The sequence below is a fragment of the Carlito syrichta genome, unplaced genomic scaffold, assembly GCF_000164805.1.
Source record: "Carlito syrichta isolate Samal-C Ts95f unplaced genomic scaffold, Tarsius_syrichta-2.0.1 Scaffold308805, whole genome shotgun sequence".
Lineage (NCBI taxonomy): Eukaryota > Metazoa > Chordata > Mammalia > Primates > Tarsiidae > Carlito > Carlito syrichta.
The window spans coordinates 780,383-799,391 of NW_007252901.1; the positions used below are offsets into that span (position 1 = coordinate 780,383).

The 19,009-nt window shown below is 37.0% G+C and overlaps 1 protein-coding gene across 11 annotated transcripts in view; it reads right to left on the reverse strand.

The window, feature by feature from the left end:
• The window catches only part of PARD3 (par-3 family cell polarity regulator), a 675,053-nt gene that overhangs the window by 318,374 nt on the left and 337,670 nt on the right, over window positions 1-19,009 (reverse strand). For 9 of the 11 annotated variants that reach the window (XM_008065798.2, XM_008065800.2, XM_008065804.2 and 6 more), the window contains exon 5: window positions 7,919-8,050. The exons of the other annotated variants lie outside the window; for them this stretch is intronic. In XM_008065798.2, coding sequence (XP_008063989.1) covers window positions 7,919-8,050 — 132 coding nt within the window. The remainder of the gene's footprint in view (window positions 1-7,918; window positions 8,051-19,009) is intronic. 11 annotated transcript variants of the gene reach the window in all.

Consider the following 19,009-nt stretch of genomic DNA (forward strand, 5'->3'; position numbering starts at 1 on the left):
TAACCCTTAAGGCTATTCTTACCCAAAATGAAAGGTAGACTGGAAAACAGCATCTCAAGCATGTGTACAGTTCACAGAAAACTGTAGTTGCATTTGAATGTGCACTGCGTCAATCTTCACATGCAAAGCGAAAATCTGCCAAATGGGTATTACTTTTCCTATTTTGCATACAGAGAAAATGAAGCTGCATACTTTATATATCTTGGATTTGAACACACAATTTTATATATCTTGGATTTGAGCATAAAACCTGTGATCTGAGGACCAGAAAACATGACCCACTCAATGGAGGCAGGTTTCTAGTCTTGTTGTATGTTTACCAGACTCATTGTGTCTCTGTATGGAAGGGCAAAATACTACTTGGTGGTCTCAGGACTAAACTGACCCTACATATAGCTGTCCACCTCCTCAAGAAATGAGTGAGTCCTTTTAAGAAGAACCTCCACCCTAGTCTTGTTCTTTCACTGATGTTTCTAGCCTACAGTTCTTAAGATATTAAAGTAGAAAATAAATAGGGTTCACGGAAAATAATATGTGTCCCATGCATATTGGATGCTTTAATCATTATGTTTTAAACAAATAATTTTAACACATGTATTATAATAGCAGTCAACATATCATTGAAGCACAACAAAATAATCTGCTATTGGCAATAATAAACCCAGGTGACAAAACCACCCTCTTAAAAGGTTTTTTTGGTTTTATTTTGGGTATCATTGTGAACATGACAGACTTCTGTTATGAAATAAAATCTCTGGCATTTTATGATGAAAACTAAATTTAATTCTAAAACAATCTTGATGTTTTTTGTTTCTGCATTTGGCATTACTAGAGATAAACACAATTATTTTTGCTTCTGCACAATTTTTAGGATAGACTGCCAATTGAAAGTAATAAGTCCCTTTTCCTTTTAATAGAAAACCAAAGAATTTTAGAATTTAGAGGCAGGGATCTTAGATTATTTTTCACCAGATAATCTGAACAGTCATTTGGTTTCTCAGTGCCTATGGGCTAAAGGTTAAAGGATAAACCCAAAATAAACACACACACAAAAAACAACCACATTTCAATGACTATTTGACAGCATCAGAACCTAACCTTATGTCTCATGAATGAAGGCAGATATCATGAAGCCCTTTCTGTTCTCCTTCGGAATTTCTATAGCTCTTCCATAGTTTAAAGCTATGACCCATCAGTCATTTAAATGACCAGTCTGATGCCACTGCAATCAGATTTCTGAATAAGTCACTTCCTAATTTCAAAATTAAGAAAGTATGACCATTTCATTATTCTGAAAACAACTTCTTTATGTCATCTAGAAAGTTCTAGGTCTCAGTAAAATGATATATATTTTTTTCATTTGGAAAAGGCTAGGAACCACTTAGGAAAGGAAGAGGATCTTCCTCTAGGGAGATCAGTGAAAAAATCAACTCTGATAAGCTGTGGGAACACATGAACCAAGACCTGATTATCCCAGACACTCACTGTAGTGTAATACCATGTTAAAACCTAGTCTAAACCTTCTGCCACAATTACTTACTGACTGGCCTGGAAGGAAACATACATTTTGTAAAAGTGCCTTTCTGGTCCTGAATTCTTCCAGTCATGTGCTGTAAAGTTCCTGCTGCCTGTTTGGTGAAATTCACTTAACCAGGATAAGCTTAAAAATGTTTCCACACAAATTTTTAAGTTTACTTTTGTCCTAGATCTTAAAGAATTTGGTCTTAATCAAATTAGAATGAAAAGTAAAAGTAAACTCATAGAACCTAACTTTTCCAATAATCTGTGAATATAAGTAATTATATGTATCCTGGGACTATTACTTATAATAGGTAAATATTTTCAAAAGCATAAAGCAAAAGCATCATGGCTGGAGAAAATAATAAAGGTGTATAAAATAAGAAGACCAAAAAAAGTGTTGCCATGGCTCCCAAAACTTCTGGCTCTGAGATTCTGAGACTCAACACCGGATGGTGGGATTCCTTTTTGGCTGGCAAGGGTACAGAGGGCAGGAGGGAACAGCACACTCAGTGTCACCTCAGCATTGTGCCATCATCAATAAACATTTAAGATAGTTTTCCTCCTAGTTTTCCTCCTTTAGTCTAATCTGCCAATTAAATGAAGTTTTCTTAATGGAAAGAGCCCCCAAAATATGGATTTTTCTCGAAAGGTCAGGGCAGTCGCTCCCCTATAACAGAGCTTAAGTGATGGTTGGAATGTGCCTTGTACCTCCTTGCTGTTTCTGCTAATTGGGTTCAGGCCTGTACACCAAGAGAAGGTAGTGAAATGGCAGGCTCCCAATTAGCTTATATTTTCCTTAAGGTCCCTCCACTTTCTGGTGCTGAATTCTTCCAATCATGTGCTGTAAAGTTCCTGCCACCTCTTTGGTGGAATTTATTAGTTGCAATAAAGTGTGGGGATTAAGAACAAAGCCAGCTTGTGATCTGTTATCTCTCAGTATTAAATTATAGTCTATGCAAGTCTGGGAAATAGTTATGGTTAAAAGAAATTCAAACTTCTTAAAACATTGTCAAGCATCAAAAATTAAGGTTTTGTTGCTTTCTTTGTTTGGAGGCCTTAGAGTCAAAATTTCAGAAGCGTGAAAACTTTTTCCAAGTAACACAACAACAAACTATTTACTTTTCAAATCATTTGTTTCCTTTGTGATTTCTTAGAAAACAGAAGTCACAAGATTGACATAAGAAAAAGATGTTATTTAAAAGATACACAGTCCTCCACTGATGGAGGATTCAGCTACTGCTATTCTGAACAAGGTGAGTTAGTCACTGAAAAGGGAGACTACTCTTTTTGAAAATTCTATGCTTCTTGGCACAGAGTTCTAATAAGATACAGCACCTACCTTTTGTTATAGAAGTGAAACTGATGAATGCTCTAATAGAGAGCAAGAAGTTTCACTAACCCCTTACATGGGATCAAGCCCACCCAAGGAGTAAGACATCTTAGCTTCTCAACTTTAAAGCATTCTTTTGCCCTTTCCATTCCTACTGTCTATCTTCACTGGCAAGGTTGACATGGTCATAATTGCCTTCAGAAATACATGAGAGACAAGTCCTCTAGAAGGAAACAGAGCAACCAAACGCCACTGGAGGTACATACAATCTTGAGCTCTATTGACCTCTTCAGTCCAGATGGCATAACTAAAGGAAGACAGTCATCAGCTCTACCCCTATGTTCCCAAACTAGAAAGGTAGAGGGTGGCTTTGTTTTTAAAACTATATAAAACATTCATCTATCTATGTGATGCAATCTTCTTTCTTTTTAATGGCAAAAACTAAAGAGAAGAAGAAAGCCTCGGAAGGTCATTAAAATCAGAAGACTTAGGGGGAACAGTTAACAGAATAAAGTCACAACTAAATGGAAATCATTAGAATAGATTTCCAGAATAATTTATTACTTAATCCTCTTCTACCCAAACAATAGTGCTTACTTGTAGCAAACATTTTAATATGGGTTTTATCTTGTTTTATGAGGTTCTTGTCCGGTTAGAGAGATTTCAGTCTAATTAATTATTTTATGAATATGAAATCATCAATGTCTTCTACTAGGTCTACACCCTTACTTTTATCAAATTTAGTGAAAAGATCACCATTTTAAAAAACCTAAGTCAACCAGGTACAGTGGCTCAAGCCTGTAATTCCAGCACTTTGGAAGGCCGAGGCAAGAGGATTGCCTGAGCCCATAGATTCAAGAACAGCCTGGGCAACTTGGCGAGATCTCATCTGTACAATAAATCAAAAAATTAGCCAGACATGGTAGCACCTGCCTATAGTTCTGGCTACTTGGAAGGCTGAGGTGGAAGAATCACCTGAGCCCAACAGGTCGATGCTAGAGTGGCTGTAAGCATGCCACTGCACTCCAGCTTGGGCAACGGAGTGAAACTCCAACTCACACACACAAAAAAAACTTAAGTCAAGGAAGAAGATGTTTTTAGGCTCTGTCTAATGTCATCTACATAGACTAAAGGTGTTCCTGTCTTTTAAAAACCTGCATATCATTAAACAAATACTTCAAGTAACTTCACCAGCAGCAAATCAAGGATCAGTCTTTGGGAGAAAAAAATGTGTCTGTGTGGTATCTCAATGCAATCCATTTTGCTTAAAAAGAAACTATTTTATACCAAAATTACAAAGGATAACTGTACACCTTCCTTAAAAACAGATCTACAACTGCAATAGTAAAAGTGACATCTTTATACAATAACTAAATGTATTATATTTTAGAAACTCTGGGCTGCCAATCTCTAGTTCGCTCTTGATTATCACTCCCTACCCCTGCCCACACATCCCATTCTTCTTGCCTTAACAGACCCCTGACTGTGTTCAGTGATGGGTAATTGTGTTTCAGAGAAGGTGAACTAGGGAGCCCCACCCCCATGACCAACTCCAGGAGGTCAAGCTAAATTGGTCTAAGCCAACACTGATGCTTTTACTCCCTTCCATTTAGAAATTGGCAAAAGTGTAAGGCAATTACATCTGACAAAACATGGAGGAGCATCTGTTGTGAGGCTTGTGGGAAAGGTTTATTTGCTTTACAAGAGTAACAAAGGCCAATCATAGTGGCTCATGCCTGTAATCCCAGTACTTTGGGAGGCCAAGATAGGAGGATGGCTTGAGTCCAGGAGTTCAAAAGCAGCCTGATCTCATCTCTACAAAAAAAAAATCAAGGAAATAAAATTGCATAGCAAGATCTCATCTCTACAAAAAAAAATCAAGGAAATAAAATTGCTGAGTGTGAAAGGAGGAGGACTGCTCAAGCCCAGGAATTCAAGGCTATGGTGAGCCATGATCATGTCACTGCACTACAGTCTAGGTGACAGAGTGAGACGCTGACTCAAAAAAAAAAGAGAGCCACAAAGAAGAAAAAGACCCTGTTCCCCTTCTTCTGTGCAAGGATGCACTGCTTAAGGCCAAGGTAGAAAAAGACTTGCTGGAGCAGACAGTCACCTTGCCCTGGGGGGATGGGGCTCCCTGAAAAGATGGAGAATGACCTGAAAAGATAGAGAATCGAGGTCATCAAGAAGGCTACTGAGCTACAAACCTAACTTCTGACCTGCCTCCAGACACCCTTTTACATGAATAACAAATAATTACTTATTATGGAATCTAGGTTTTCTGTCATCTGCGGCCAATCTTTCCCTAACATATTTTTCCATTGTGTTTCTAAGCACCAGGACTGATTCTAAGCCATAAGCAGGTATCATATGACACAGCAATCCCTGAGGCAGCTTCCAGGATTATCCCCATTTGTTAGATGAGTGAACTGATGCATAAACAATTTTAGCAAAGTGTTCAAATCTCATATATGGTAAATTGCTACTAACTAGCTAGTCTGACTTCTGGGCCCATGCTAAACTATCTAAATCTTAAAAACATTTAAGTCAAAATGATAATAAAATAATAACATGAATTAGTTTAAAAATATGTACTACTTGAGAAAATTGTTTCCTTCATAGAACACCCATAGTTTTTTTATTTTTATTTTTATTTTTTTGAGTTGGAGTCTCACTCTGTCGCCCAGACTGGAGTACAGTGGCCGCTCCTGGCCACCGTAGCCTCGATCTGCTGGGCTCCAGCAATCCTTCTGCCTCAGCCTTCCAAGTAGCTGGAACTACAGGCGCGCGCTACCCTGCCCGGCTAATTTTTTTGATTTATTGTAAAGATGAGGTCTTGCCAAATTGCCCAGGCCGGTCTTGAACCCACAGGCTCAGGCAATTCACTCACCTCAGCCTCCCACAGCGTGAGATTACAGGCTGAGCCACCACGCCCGGCTAGTTTTTTGATATTTAAAATTAATTCCATCACACAATGTTAGCATGCTAACATATACTGCATAACAAAAATCAGTACATTTGCCATAATATCAGGATGCCCAAGGCAAAGAGTCAATTTTCATATTTTATTTTAGGAGGTTTATAGCATAAAACAGACTGAGATGAAACATGTAAAACACTTATGATTTCTTTCAACACTATCATTAATCTAAATTGAGAAATAGTTATCCTAGTATTTAGGTGACAGAATTATTATTAATTTTTTACATTACTGAGACAAATAAACAACAAAATATTCTCTGAGTATTCACTTAATTTTCTGCCCATATAATATTTTTAAATAAGTATCTCTAAGTAACCACAAATGTGGGTTTTTAATATTAAAATTATTAAAAGATGTTCAGCTTCACTAATTACCAGGGAAATGTATGTCAAAAGCATAATGAGATATTACCTCACACTGTTAGGATGGCTGTTTTCAAAAAGTCAACAGATAAATGTTAGCAAGGATGTGAAGAAAAGGGAACCTTTGTATACTGCTAGTGGGAATGTAAATTAGGGCAGCCTCTATGGAAAACAGTATGGAAGTTCCTCCAAAAATTAAAAGTAGCACTACCACATGATCCAGCAATTCCACTTCTGGGTATCTATCTAAAGAAATAAAATGACTATATCAAAGACATATTTGCACTCCCATGTACATGGAAGCACTATTCATAATAGCCAAGATATAAAGACAACTTAAATGCCCTTGGACAGATGAATAGATAAAGAAAATACAGTACGTATATACAATTGAATATTACTCAGTCTTAAAAAAGAAGGAAATCTTGTCCTTTGCAACAACATGGATAACCCTCAAGGATATTACGCTAAGTGAAATAAGCTACATATGGAAAGACAAATACTGCATGATCTCAATTAGATGTAGAATCTTAAAAAAAAAAACAGACTCATACTTACAGAATGGAATGGTGGCTACCAGGGGCTGTAGGGTGTGGGTAAAGACAAGATACTGGCCAAAGGGTATAAACTTTCAGTTATAAGATAAATAAATTCTAGAGACCTAGCATACAGCATGGCGAATCCAGTTAATAGTAATGCATTCCGCTAAGAATTTGAAATTTGCTATTTGTATTGAAACATTCTAAAAGAGTAGATCTCAAGGGATCTCACCACACACACACACACACGCACACACACATCTATGTGAGATGATTAATACATTAATAAACCTGATTGTGGTAATCATTTCACAATGTAAACATCTAACAAAACATCACATTGTACATCTTAATACATGTACTTTTGTCAGTCATATCTCAATAAAGCTGGTGATGAAAACTATTAAAATGACAAAAAAAACACTGGGATTCCTCACTACCAAAAAACAAAACAAAAAATACTGTGACTAAATAATAAACATTAAGATATTTAAAAACACACGGGAAGAATTAACTTATCAGATAAAATGTCTTAGTCTAACAGTGATGCAACAACTTTGTAAATAGTCATTCTTCCCAAGACAGGAAGCAATTATTTCACGAGTGGTAAACAATTCTGATTTCATGAATTGTAGGTGGTGGTCCTGCAGAGTGAACTAGTCAACTCTAAAAACATATAAACCTAAAATAGGTCCTTGACATTTATGAAGGTATAAGTGCTCAAACCTCACAAGACACTGTAATCTAAATTCTGAAACAACACCATAGGACGCATCTCTCTCACAGAGTGAAGTCAGGTATAACAAAAAGTTTTCATTTGCTTCTTCTGATCCTTGGACTTACTGCCTATCGAAGAAGATGAGAGTCTTGAAAGTCTACTCACTGCCTCTGTGAGTCTTGAAAGTCTATCTGTGCCTCTGGAACATCACAAACTCTGATGCTTCAGAATTGAAGGCAAATATTCATAACTGCTCACAAGAAAGCTTTGGTCAGGGACCAGCACAGAAATATTCTGCATTTACATTAGATGACCTCTGACATAGAACCTCATACTTCACTCTAGTTTGTTCAAATAATTAGGAAGTTACTTTTAAACATGATCATGATGGGAGGAACATCTTTTGGGGTGTTGGATCAGATGCTACACCAAGGCACACATGTAAGGATTCGCTTATGTAGTTACCTGTTCTTGCTTCTCCAGCCACTTGTCCACCATTGGGTGACTGGCACTGAGAGATGAGCGAGCATTGTCTCTCTGAAATTGGTTAGACCAATTACTAGTATCCCGTGGGAGGCTTCTGTAGTTTTCATCTTTCTATTCAAAAAAGAAACAAAAAGGTGTCTTGTAAAAAACCAGAATGATGCACCTGGTTTTTCAATAATAATAGAAAAATAATTCTACGTATTTAAAAATATATTCCAAGCCTACATAAAATAGCCGACTGAGGACATTCAACCCAAATTCAACCTCAGAATTTCAGTCAAGTACCAACTGGGAGTCTTAAGAAAAGAACAGGAAAAGTGACCACACAGGTACAAATACAACAAATAAAACACTATACAAGTACTTAACGCTTCCACCCAAACCAATCTCCCAGGCCAAGTATGCGCACCAAAAAATGAAAGATCCTTCCATATAAGACTTTTACTATCTCTCAGTCATGGCATTTTCTCTTTTCTTCTTTTTTCAATTGCATAATTATATTGTAAGATCGCTTCTATAATTCACCAAAACTGTTGAAAACAGGCTAGACTGATAAATTTGTTCCTTCTCTGGATTCTCAGTTTTGTAAGATTCTCTAGGCTGTTCTGTTACTTACTTCACAAGCTTGCAGTCAGCATTAATTCAAATGACAAGAAAAAAAAATTGGCCTATCACAATACTTGATACATAATAGACACAAAATAGACACTCTGACATGGTTATGACAAGTGGTATCTTTACATAAGTATACATTTATCAACTAAGTTTTTAATACTTCCCAGAACAACCAAATGCTACTAGACCTTCCTCCCTCCCTTCCTCTCTCCCTCCCTCCCTCCTTCCCTCCTTCCTCTTTCCTTCCTTCCTTTTTTTGAGTTGGGGTCTCATTCTGTTGCCTAGGCTAGAGAGCAGTGGTATGATCATGGCTCATGGCAGCCTCAACCTTCCAACTAGCTGGAACTACAGGCAATAGCTACCATGCCTGGCTAATTTTTTTTATTTTTATTTTTGTAGAGACAAGGTCTTGCTATGTCATCTTGAACTCCTGAGCTCAAGTCATTCTCCCACCTTGGATTCCTAAAGTGCTGAGTATACAGGCATGAGCCACTGTGCATGGCCTGGATGTTTCTTTCAAATAGCAGATTATAAAAACTTGCTTCGGCTTTTGAGCTGCACAACTTAATTTCAATGTTCTGAAAATAAATGAGATGGCTAGGATAAAGTAGAGAAATAAAATATTTTAGTTCAATGACTAAGTCTGAATTACTTCCTACAAGAACAAATTTAAAATGTTATCTTCAGTTTGACTCACTTAAGTCAGTATGCCAAGTTAAGAGGCCGGGCTCGGTGGCTCAGCCTGTAATCCCGCGCTTTGGGAGACTGAGGTGAGTGGATTGCCTGAGCCTACGGGTTCGAGACCCACCTTGGCACCTTGGTGAGACCTCATCTCTACAATAAGTCAAAAAATTAGTCATGTGTGGTAGCGCACTCCTGTAGTTCCAGCTACTTGGAAGACTGAGGCATAAGGATTGCCGGAGTCCAGCAGGTCGAGGCTGCGGTAGCTGGGAGCGGCCATTGCACTCCAGTCTGGGTGATAGAGTGAGACTCCAACTCAAAAAAAAAAAGAAGAGGACCAAAATATTCTCCATGATAACTTCGTTAAGAGCAGTCTAGCTGTAAATATTACATATGTGATTCATATTTTTTTTTTTGAGTCAGAGTCTCACTCTTCCCTCTCTTTAATCCTCACAGTCACTAGGTTTTGTTGCTTCAAAGTTTTTTTCTTATCTCTCATCTGAAACCATAACAGTGGCCTTCTAATTGGACACAGGCTCTGACCACATCCTTTCTAATAATGTTTCACACATCTTCCCGAAAAAGGATTTTTCTAAACCGTTGTGCTGGATTACATCACACCTATGGCAAGCACAGTACGTAGACCAGAAGAACTTACAGACAACTGTGCTGGCTGTACCATACACAGCAATCCCCCACATACAAACCTTCAAGTTACAAACTTTCAAAGAAATGAATATATGTTCAGAATGTAATTCAGTACTACTGTGTCAACTATGAGGAAAAAAAGAGCTACTACCGAGACATCACTGAATTGTTTTTCCAAGAGAGTAGATAGAATTGAATCCAGCAATGAACCATAACCTGCACCATCAACATTGGGTGTGAGTGAAATTACAGCTTGCCCCCCATCTCCTGTTGCTGACAATCCTTCAGAACTACCATCTCCTATCTCTCCTACCTCCAGTCAATAACTATTGTTGCCTGTTCACCCGATGCCAGCCCGTTTGCCAGCTGTTGTACTGTACTGTTCTGCACAACTGTACTTTTCAAGGTACTGTACTCTAAGGTTAAAAAGGTTTTATTTTTTGTGCTCACTTGTTTTTTATGTATTATTTGTGTGAAAAGTATTATAAACCTATTACAGTACAGTACTGTATAGCCAATTGTGTTAGTTGGATACCTAGGCTAAATTTGCTGGACTTAATGAACAAATTGGACTGAAGAACATACTCTCAGAACGGAACTCATTCATATGTAGGGGACTTACTGCACAGTTTATTGAACTTAATGAACAAATTGGACTTAAGAACACACTCTTGGAACAGAATTCATTCGTATGTAAGGAACTTACTGCACCTCTCTTTCAGAACACATCCTCAGAATGGAACTCATTCATATGTAGGAGACTTACTGTACCTCTTCCCCTTCACTCTTGCTTTCTTTAAGATCAGACTTCCATTATCCCTTATTCTACACAAACACTGAACATTCTTCCAACCCAGTGCAAATGCTACTTTCTCTAAGGAACACTCGCTGATTCTCAATAGAACCAATCATGTCATGCTTTTTGTTACCACTATATTCTAATTGTACTTTAATTACAGTTCTAACTTACAATTTAGTTCAATTTTTTTAATTGCTGTTTCCACTCTTCTGGGGAAGCCTGAACAAAAGATCACCATTCACCGCTCAACCCAAGCACTTAGCACAGTAGCCTACAACAATATGGATGGCTTTTGCTTGGGTATATTTTTATGTTTCCTACTTCACAAGGTTTCAGAATCTTGGAATCTTAAAAGAACACTTTGATAAGTTATTTTAAAATTGTTGAGGGATTCCTTTTAAAAAGTTATCAAGATAAATATCAGCAAAATGGATTTCCACTGAAATGTAATGACTACTTTTAGATTTATAGTAAAAGATGTATACCACTGTTACATGTCTATTTCAATTTCATGTCACACCTACAGCATACAATGTGTATGATAATTGTGATTATTTCCAATTGAATCTAAAAAGTAGTGTATTATTTCTCCATTTAAGTCAATTATGACATGTAATTCACACAGCACGGCAACACAGAATAATCATATTAAGGGAGAGAATGGCTAAAGATCAAAAGGTCTGTCTTTGCATAGCACCTGAAGAATTATATAATTTTATATTTGTAGAATCAATGCTGAGAGTTCATGGATAAGAAAAATGAAAGTGATATTCATCCCCTCATAACAAATAGTTTTCTCAATTCATGGTGAAGACAAAAATGAACCTATATATTAATTCATTTATGATGTATGAAAAGTGATTATTTACAGTAATCTTAAATCATTAAGTGAATAATTTTTAAAATATATTATTAGCCACAATCTACATAAATATTATTTTGTTGACAGCATCATGTGGGTGCTACTGGCATTTCAGCTATACTCCTTTCCACAACCCTGCCTGACGTTTGGACTTAGTGAGTCCAAGGAGTGCAGGTCCATGACACTGTAGCTTTATATTTATCATGGGAGTGCATCACTTAATATAACATACAATGTATCTTCTACATCATAACATATGCTTGTGTGTCAATGGTTTCGCACTGAAATGTATACAGTGCACATTTTTCAATTTGAAAATATTTGTTTTAGTGTAAATAATTTTAAAAATACATAGTCTTAAATATATCTGTGCAAGACCCTCTATATTCATTTATGGAACAAACTACAATTACAAAAAGTTATTTTAACTCAAATATATTTTCAAAACTTATATTTTACAATATAAAGGAACTATCAAGTCAATAAATTTTATTGTCATTAATATTTTTTGCAACAAGCTAGAGCTATACTTAAAATAAACTGGAGAACGTCATTTTAAATCTATTTCATTCCGGAACCAAATTAATGACTCCATTTTTGTACACTGGTAAATATCAAAGCAAAAACAGAAATCTATTTCTTTAGACTTATAAAAATCTATCAGCAGTTTGGGCATGTGGCTCACACTTCTAATATCAAAACTTTGGAAAGCCAAGGTGGGAGGGCTGTTTTAACCCAGGAGTTCAAGACCAGCCTGGGCAAGAGTGAGACCTCGTCTCAACAAAAAAATTGAAAAATCAGCCAGGCAAGGTGCTGCATGCCTATAGTCCCAGCTACTCCAGAGACTGGGGCAGGAGGATTGCCTGAGCCTAGAAGGTCAAGGCTGCAGTGAGCCACAATTGTGCCACTGTACTGCAGCCTGCGCGATGGAGTAAGACACCCAACTAAAAAAAAAAAAATCCATCAACATTACCAATATGCAAAAATTCTATTTTCTATTCATTACCAACATATAAAAATTATTAAATTAGCTAATGGCAAGAGTTAATTTATTACAGTAAAGTCACTTTAAATAAAAATTTATGTATGAAAAATACCATAAGGAATTACTGTCCTTTTAAAAAAATTATAACTTTAATTCTCCACCTATAAGGTTGTCCCAATCAGCCACTCAGCTTTGGGCTGGGTAAGAAACTTTCCTTCTTGCCAGAAAAAAGCAGATGTTCCTGCCGTGATCAGGGATTTTCCTTATCATCTAATGTACTGACACATCATCAGGTGGCAAAAGAATGCCACCCCAGCTGGGAAATGCATACTAATTTGCTGTTCCCTGGTAGCAGTATCCTGGCTATGGAGTAAATCTCTCCCAAGGTAGGGAAAGCAAGTGTCTTCTCTCTCCCTCACCCCTCCACAAACCAATTACAATTTAATAAAAAGATACCTCATAGAGCCCACCCAATGCCTTGAGATAGAAGCTTATTCCTGGCTTACTACGCTGCCACTCCAAGGCTTTATCTCCCAGAAACAGCTATTTAGCTGATGGTCAGATCGCCTGGCAAGACTACTTTCCTATGTTCCCGAAATCAGGGCTGTTTCATGAACACTGTGGAAGTAATGGACATTTCTGTGTTAGCCAAGGAAACCTAACTATACATCCACATCACTTCAGTGCAAAAATTCCAAACACCTTTCTAAAAATCATGAGGAATCATGGCATATTTTGAAATGCAAAACATTCCCTACATATACACTTCACTTTTACACTGCCAATGCCTCATATGGTTTCAAATATCCCCAAGTGATGCAAATTTACAACATTTTTCAAAGCTGCAATTGTGGTAAAAGAGAATTCAATTTTCTGATTAATCACTTATCCAAGAAATGCTACACAAAAAAATCAAAAGGAACTATTTTCAGGATGGATGTCCAACCTGAAATTAAGAGATGAAATGAAATTAGTAATTATTATTCAGGATAATTTTCTTTAATTACATGAAGCTTGCTAAAATCATCAGTAATCATATTGTTGCATCAATGTAGCAGACTCCTTTCTGTCGTTGAGGTCAGCGTTTATCTTTTCTACCTGCTGGTGGCTACAGTAGAGCAGGACCTTGGAAGCAATGTCATGGCTAAAGTGAATGAGATGATAAAATCATAAAATGGTCTGTAAATATGATTATTGTAAGTGGACTTTTCTGACCTTCAAATATCCTCTAAAAAATAAATAAGAATGAGAGAGAAAGTTTAGCAGTTCCTATCAGTTTAAACAAATTCCATGCCCATTAAGTTTTTTTGTGTGTGTTTTTTTTTTTTAGTTTGGGTCTCACTCTCTCACCCAGGCTGGAGTGCAATGGGATGATCATGTCTCACCACAGCCTCAACTTCCAGGGCTTAGGCAATACTCTCGCCTCAGCCTTCTGAATACTGGGACTATAGGTGGGTACCACCACAGCTGACTAATTTTTTTACTCTTTTGTAGAGACAAGATATTATTATGTTGCCCAAGCTGTTCTCAAACTCCTAGGCTCAAGCAATCCTCCTGCCTCAGCCTCCCAAGTACTGAGATTGTAGGCATGAGCCACTGTGCCAGCCAAGACATTTTTTAAAGTAAGGAAACCCAGGATTTTATAATAAACATAGCATTCACCATCACTGGCCTTAGGTGCATGGCTATTTTGAAGTACAATGAACCAATAAAAAAGCAATATTCAAACTTCATAGTAACCAACATCATATGTATGGATGTTCAGTGTTATGGAACTGAGGTCAAGCAATTTGTTTCTGTATTATTTGTAATTCCTAAGTCAGTTTCCCACACATAAATGAGTACAAATACTGGGACATGTGCACATTTCGCTTTCCTTTTTGATAATATTATAGGTTTCCTCACTTTTTTTTTTTTTTTTGAGTTGGAGACTCACTCCATTGCCCAGGCTGGAGTGCAGTGGCATGCTCATGGCCACCCCAGAGCCGACCTGCTGGGCTCTGGTGATCCTTTCGCCTCCACCTTCCAAGTAGCTGGAACTACAGGCACACGCTACGACGCCTGGCTAACTTTTTTCAAAAATTTATTGTAGAGTCGAGGTCTCTCCAAGTTGCCCGGGCTGGTCTCAAATCCACAGGCTCAGGTAATCCACTTGTCTCGGCCTCCCAAAGAGATGGGATTATAAACCGGTATGTGTTTATAAACTTGTTCCAACACCACTATAGCAAGACAAAGAGGATACTCACACATCCAAACGTTTTGTCATAACAATCAATTGGAGGTCAGCAGTGATAGATATACAATTTGCTAAACTGTAGCAGAGTTTCCAACAAGAGACGCTGGTTACCCTGACACTCTAACTTTTTAAACATTTAAACATGAAATGGTCAGAATTCAGAGATTTTGAATGCCAAAGTATTTATCATAGCACCTTTTTAGGTCAAATTTCATGAGTAATTAATATTTCATTTTTAAACACATTTTAACTTTCTTTTAAAACTGAGTTTAAGTATTGAACAGGAATAAGTAGCAAAAATGAAGATAGTTTAACCAAATTAGTTATCCTAACAAAATAATGCTATTTAAAATAAAATCTAACAAGTACATCAGATTTTACTAGGTTTCTTTTCCTTTGAAATGTTAAAGTATAGTTCTTAGAACTCGTTCTGGCCTGAAAACTGATCGCTTTCCACATGTGATAATGCCTTTTGCAGTCTTTATGACACATACTTCCAGATTATAAAATTACATATAATTCAGAAAGAAACTCAAGAATGCTGAATATTGTAGGGGGGAAAATGCATGTTAGAATGACAATATAGAAATATATATTTGAGAATGACAATTATTTTTTGAAAATAAGTTTCCTGTCACACAGCAAACCCTTCAGGTTGTTACAAAAAATAGAAGCATAATATTATTTTAGGTTTAATTCACAATCCATAGCTGTCTAGGACCTTTAAACAATTTTCATACCAGACAAGAAAAATAATCCAGGCTCATGGATATGCATCAGGCTATGAACATAAAGGGATCCAAGTCATACATACACACACATACAAACACACACACACACACACACACACAAATTGCTCAAAATCTCTTGTAGAGATGTAGGTCTGATAAACTTTAAAGGGGCACAAATTTCTGTGAAGCTACCACCTCTCTTCATAGAGCAGACCAGGGAAGGAAGGAGAGAAAGATCAGCAAAACTCAGTCTCATTCAGGCTGCTTGTTGGAATCAATTTTCCCAGCTGTTCCTAATCTACTTGAACAGTGCAGAACACTGTAGATAGGAAATTTTTTTTTTTTTTTTTTTTTTTTTTTTTTTTTTCAGTTTAACCTTTTACTCTCTGAAGGAAGAAGCAGGGATCCATCAAAACTATATAACATACACTCCATGGAGATTAGGATGACCAACCTATTCCCATAGTTATACACCTACCCAACTCAACACCCAATTTCTAACTCAATCCACTGAATTCTTCCACAGCCATCAGCATTCCACTACTGGAATGCTGATGTCAGGAAGATAGAAAACGGAATCTCTAGTTTTGACCTATACACACCTTAAACCAAAAAGGGTGAGTGCATGAGGAAAAAACAAAGAAACATAAATATTTCAGGTCAGATTAAACTTTGAAGACCCAACTCATTTTTTTCCACACTACAATAAACATGAAGACGAATGCAGCTTCACTCTGAAAAACAAATTCGAATCTGAAACAATTTTAAAACATTTTAGAAAATTCTGTATATTTCTTAACTTTGAAGGCAAGAAATGCCTATCTACATTTCATTTTCTTTCAAAAATACACAACTCTAAATGTCTACATCTCAAAACAAAAATTGTAAGTAACATTTTGCATCAAGAACACTTTGCACAATACCAAGTGAAAAAGAGAACAGACGCTAGAGGGAGAGGGAAAGAAAGTAAAATACTTACCGGGGCTGCCTAATTCCAAAATACCTACAGTCTTACACATTATTTAAATGGGCACCATAAATCTTTTATATTTATCTACCTAAATTTTTCACCTGAATTTAAAAAGGAATGTTTGAGCCAGGCTCGGTGGCTCAGCCTGTAATCCCAGTGCTTTGGGAGGCTGAGGTGAGTGGATTGCCTGAGCCCGTGGGTTCAAGACCCGCCTGGGCAACTTGGGGAGACCTCATCTCTACAATAAATCAAAAAATTAGCCGGTTGTGGTAGCCCGCGCCTGTAGTTCCAGCTACTTGGAAGGCTGAGGCAGAAGGATCGCCGGAGCCCAGCAGGTCAAGTCTGCGTGGCTGGGAGCGGCCACTGTACTCCAGTATGGGTGACGGAGTGAGACTCCAACTCAAAAAAAAAAAAAGGAATGTTTGTATATACATATATATTTAAGTAAATTACTAACATTTGAAAATCAAGTTACTTGCAATATATATAACAAGTCTGCCAATGTAAAATATTAGCATTTTCTTCCATTTTAAAGTCCACAATCAAAACTACAAGGGACTGAATGGATTAGCAGAACAGTTGGGTAATAACTGTGAAAACCCTACGTAAAGTCTTCCTTAGCTTTTCCCTTTACCTTTCTCCTCTTCAGGTAAACCATTTCCACAGATACATTTTTGAAAATGTATAAAGTATTCATTTCCACTTATCTTAATCTTATCCTGCATATTGCTTCTCCTACAATAATGAGTTTTCTGGAGAACTGCATCTCCACACAGAAATCATTCCGCATAAGGGAAATCAATGGCACAAACTTCTAAGGAATTAAGTCCCTCTCTCCCACCCCATCAGCAGAAAAAGTGTGTTCTAGGAACAGGATATTAATATTCAAACAAACTATTTTTGTCTTCCACATATGATTGAAAATTATAATTTCAGAAAACGTGATTCAGGGAATTTTTGAGGGATTCCTGTTGAAATCATCTTTGCACTCCACACCAAAAACACACAAACAAAACTCAAGACCTAACAATCTGACTAAAATGAATATATTAATAAAACAGCTATTGCAATAAGATGCCTCAGTAAAAATTAAAGGCAAAAGCAAATACCCAGTCATGAGACCTCAGCACATTCATATCAGAACTTTTGCATTCAACAGCTGGTTAACTATTAGGTGAGTTACTTCAACTCTCTAAGGCTCTATCTGCTCATCAATAAAATAGAAATGGCAATAGTACTTACACTTCAGAGTGATTACATAGAGATACACATAGCACACCAAGCATAGAATAGTGCCCAGGAATAACAAATATTCCAACTAACTTGGCTGGCATTATATGAAAATAGCAAACCCTTGCTAACAGATATGGGATAAATGGAAACCATGTCTACCCTCAAACTTTGAAAAACCTTGCCTGAAATACCTTCCTCCAAAGACAGCCTAGTCCATAATGGTACTAGGAATACATGCAGAAGCAAGGATGCTCAAAGCCAGAGCGGCTGGAATGTAGACACCAGGTGCTCCAGCCCTAAACAATCCATCTTATATTCTTCTTGTTAAGGAAAGGACATGAAATGACGAGATCTAACTTCATGACTCAAAACAGGTAGGTCTATTTCTATAATACTCAGTGATTTGTCCCAGAAACAAACATTGGAGTACCACATGTACTCACTCATAAGTGGACCCTGAGCATTTATCATAATGCTATAAGAAAGGGATTGGCAGTAGTGGGACACTGCCGGGGCAGGAGGCACACAACATCAATAAGGGTACCCATACTTTACCTGTACGATGATCACGTATGTACCTAACCGTGATCTGGACCCCACATTTTAAAAATAAAATTTAAAAAAACAAGCAAAACAAACAAACAAACAAAACAGGTAGGTCTATAAATGAAATTATCAAAAAATTTAAAATAGAAATCCACTTAAAAAGATAAAATGAGGCCAAATATTTTTAAGAGTATATAGACATTGGTTCAATGTAATTTCATCAATGATATTTCCAGGTCTTCTCCCTTAAGTCAAGAAAAACAAGTGTGACATATTCATTTCCCTCTGTGACTCTGAGAGTGCTCAGTAAGGATTCTGACTTTATTTGGGATTTATACTCCTGGACTAGTCTGTGAGCCCTAAAAATATCATATCCGGGCTCAAATAAAAAATTTTCTCTATAGCACCATAGGATTTTATGGCTTTGAGCACAAAATTATAATATCGTGGCTTTAAAGAACTATCTCAGCTTATCGTTGGAGGTTTTAGGTGGTTATTTTGGTGCTAGCGGCTACACTTGGCTCACAAATAATCCAGTCACACAACTCTCTCTCAATAGCCAACTGGTCAAGTGAAGTAGTATAAAAATAAAACAGTATTTTCAAATTCACCAATAAGACAGTTGTCCTTAGACATTAGAGAGAATAAATGAGATGATACAGAAACCAAGAACCCAAAGGGTTTTTAAAGAAATCAGGGAGCAGAGGAAATAGGGAAGTGTAGACTATCACTCTATATAAATAATAACCAAATAAGCAAGAAAT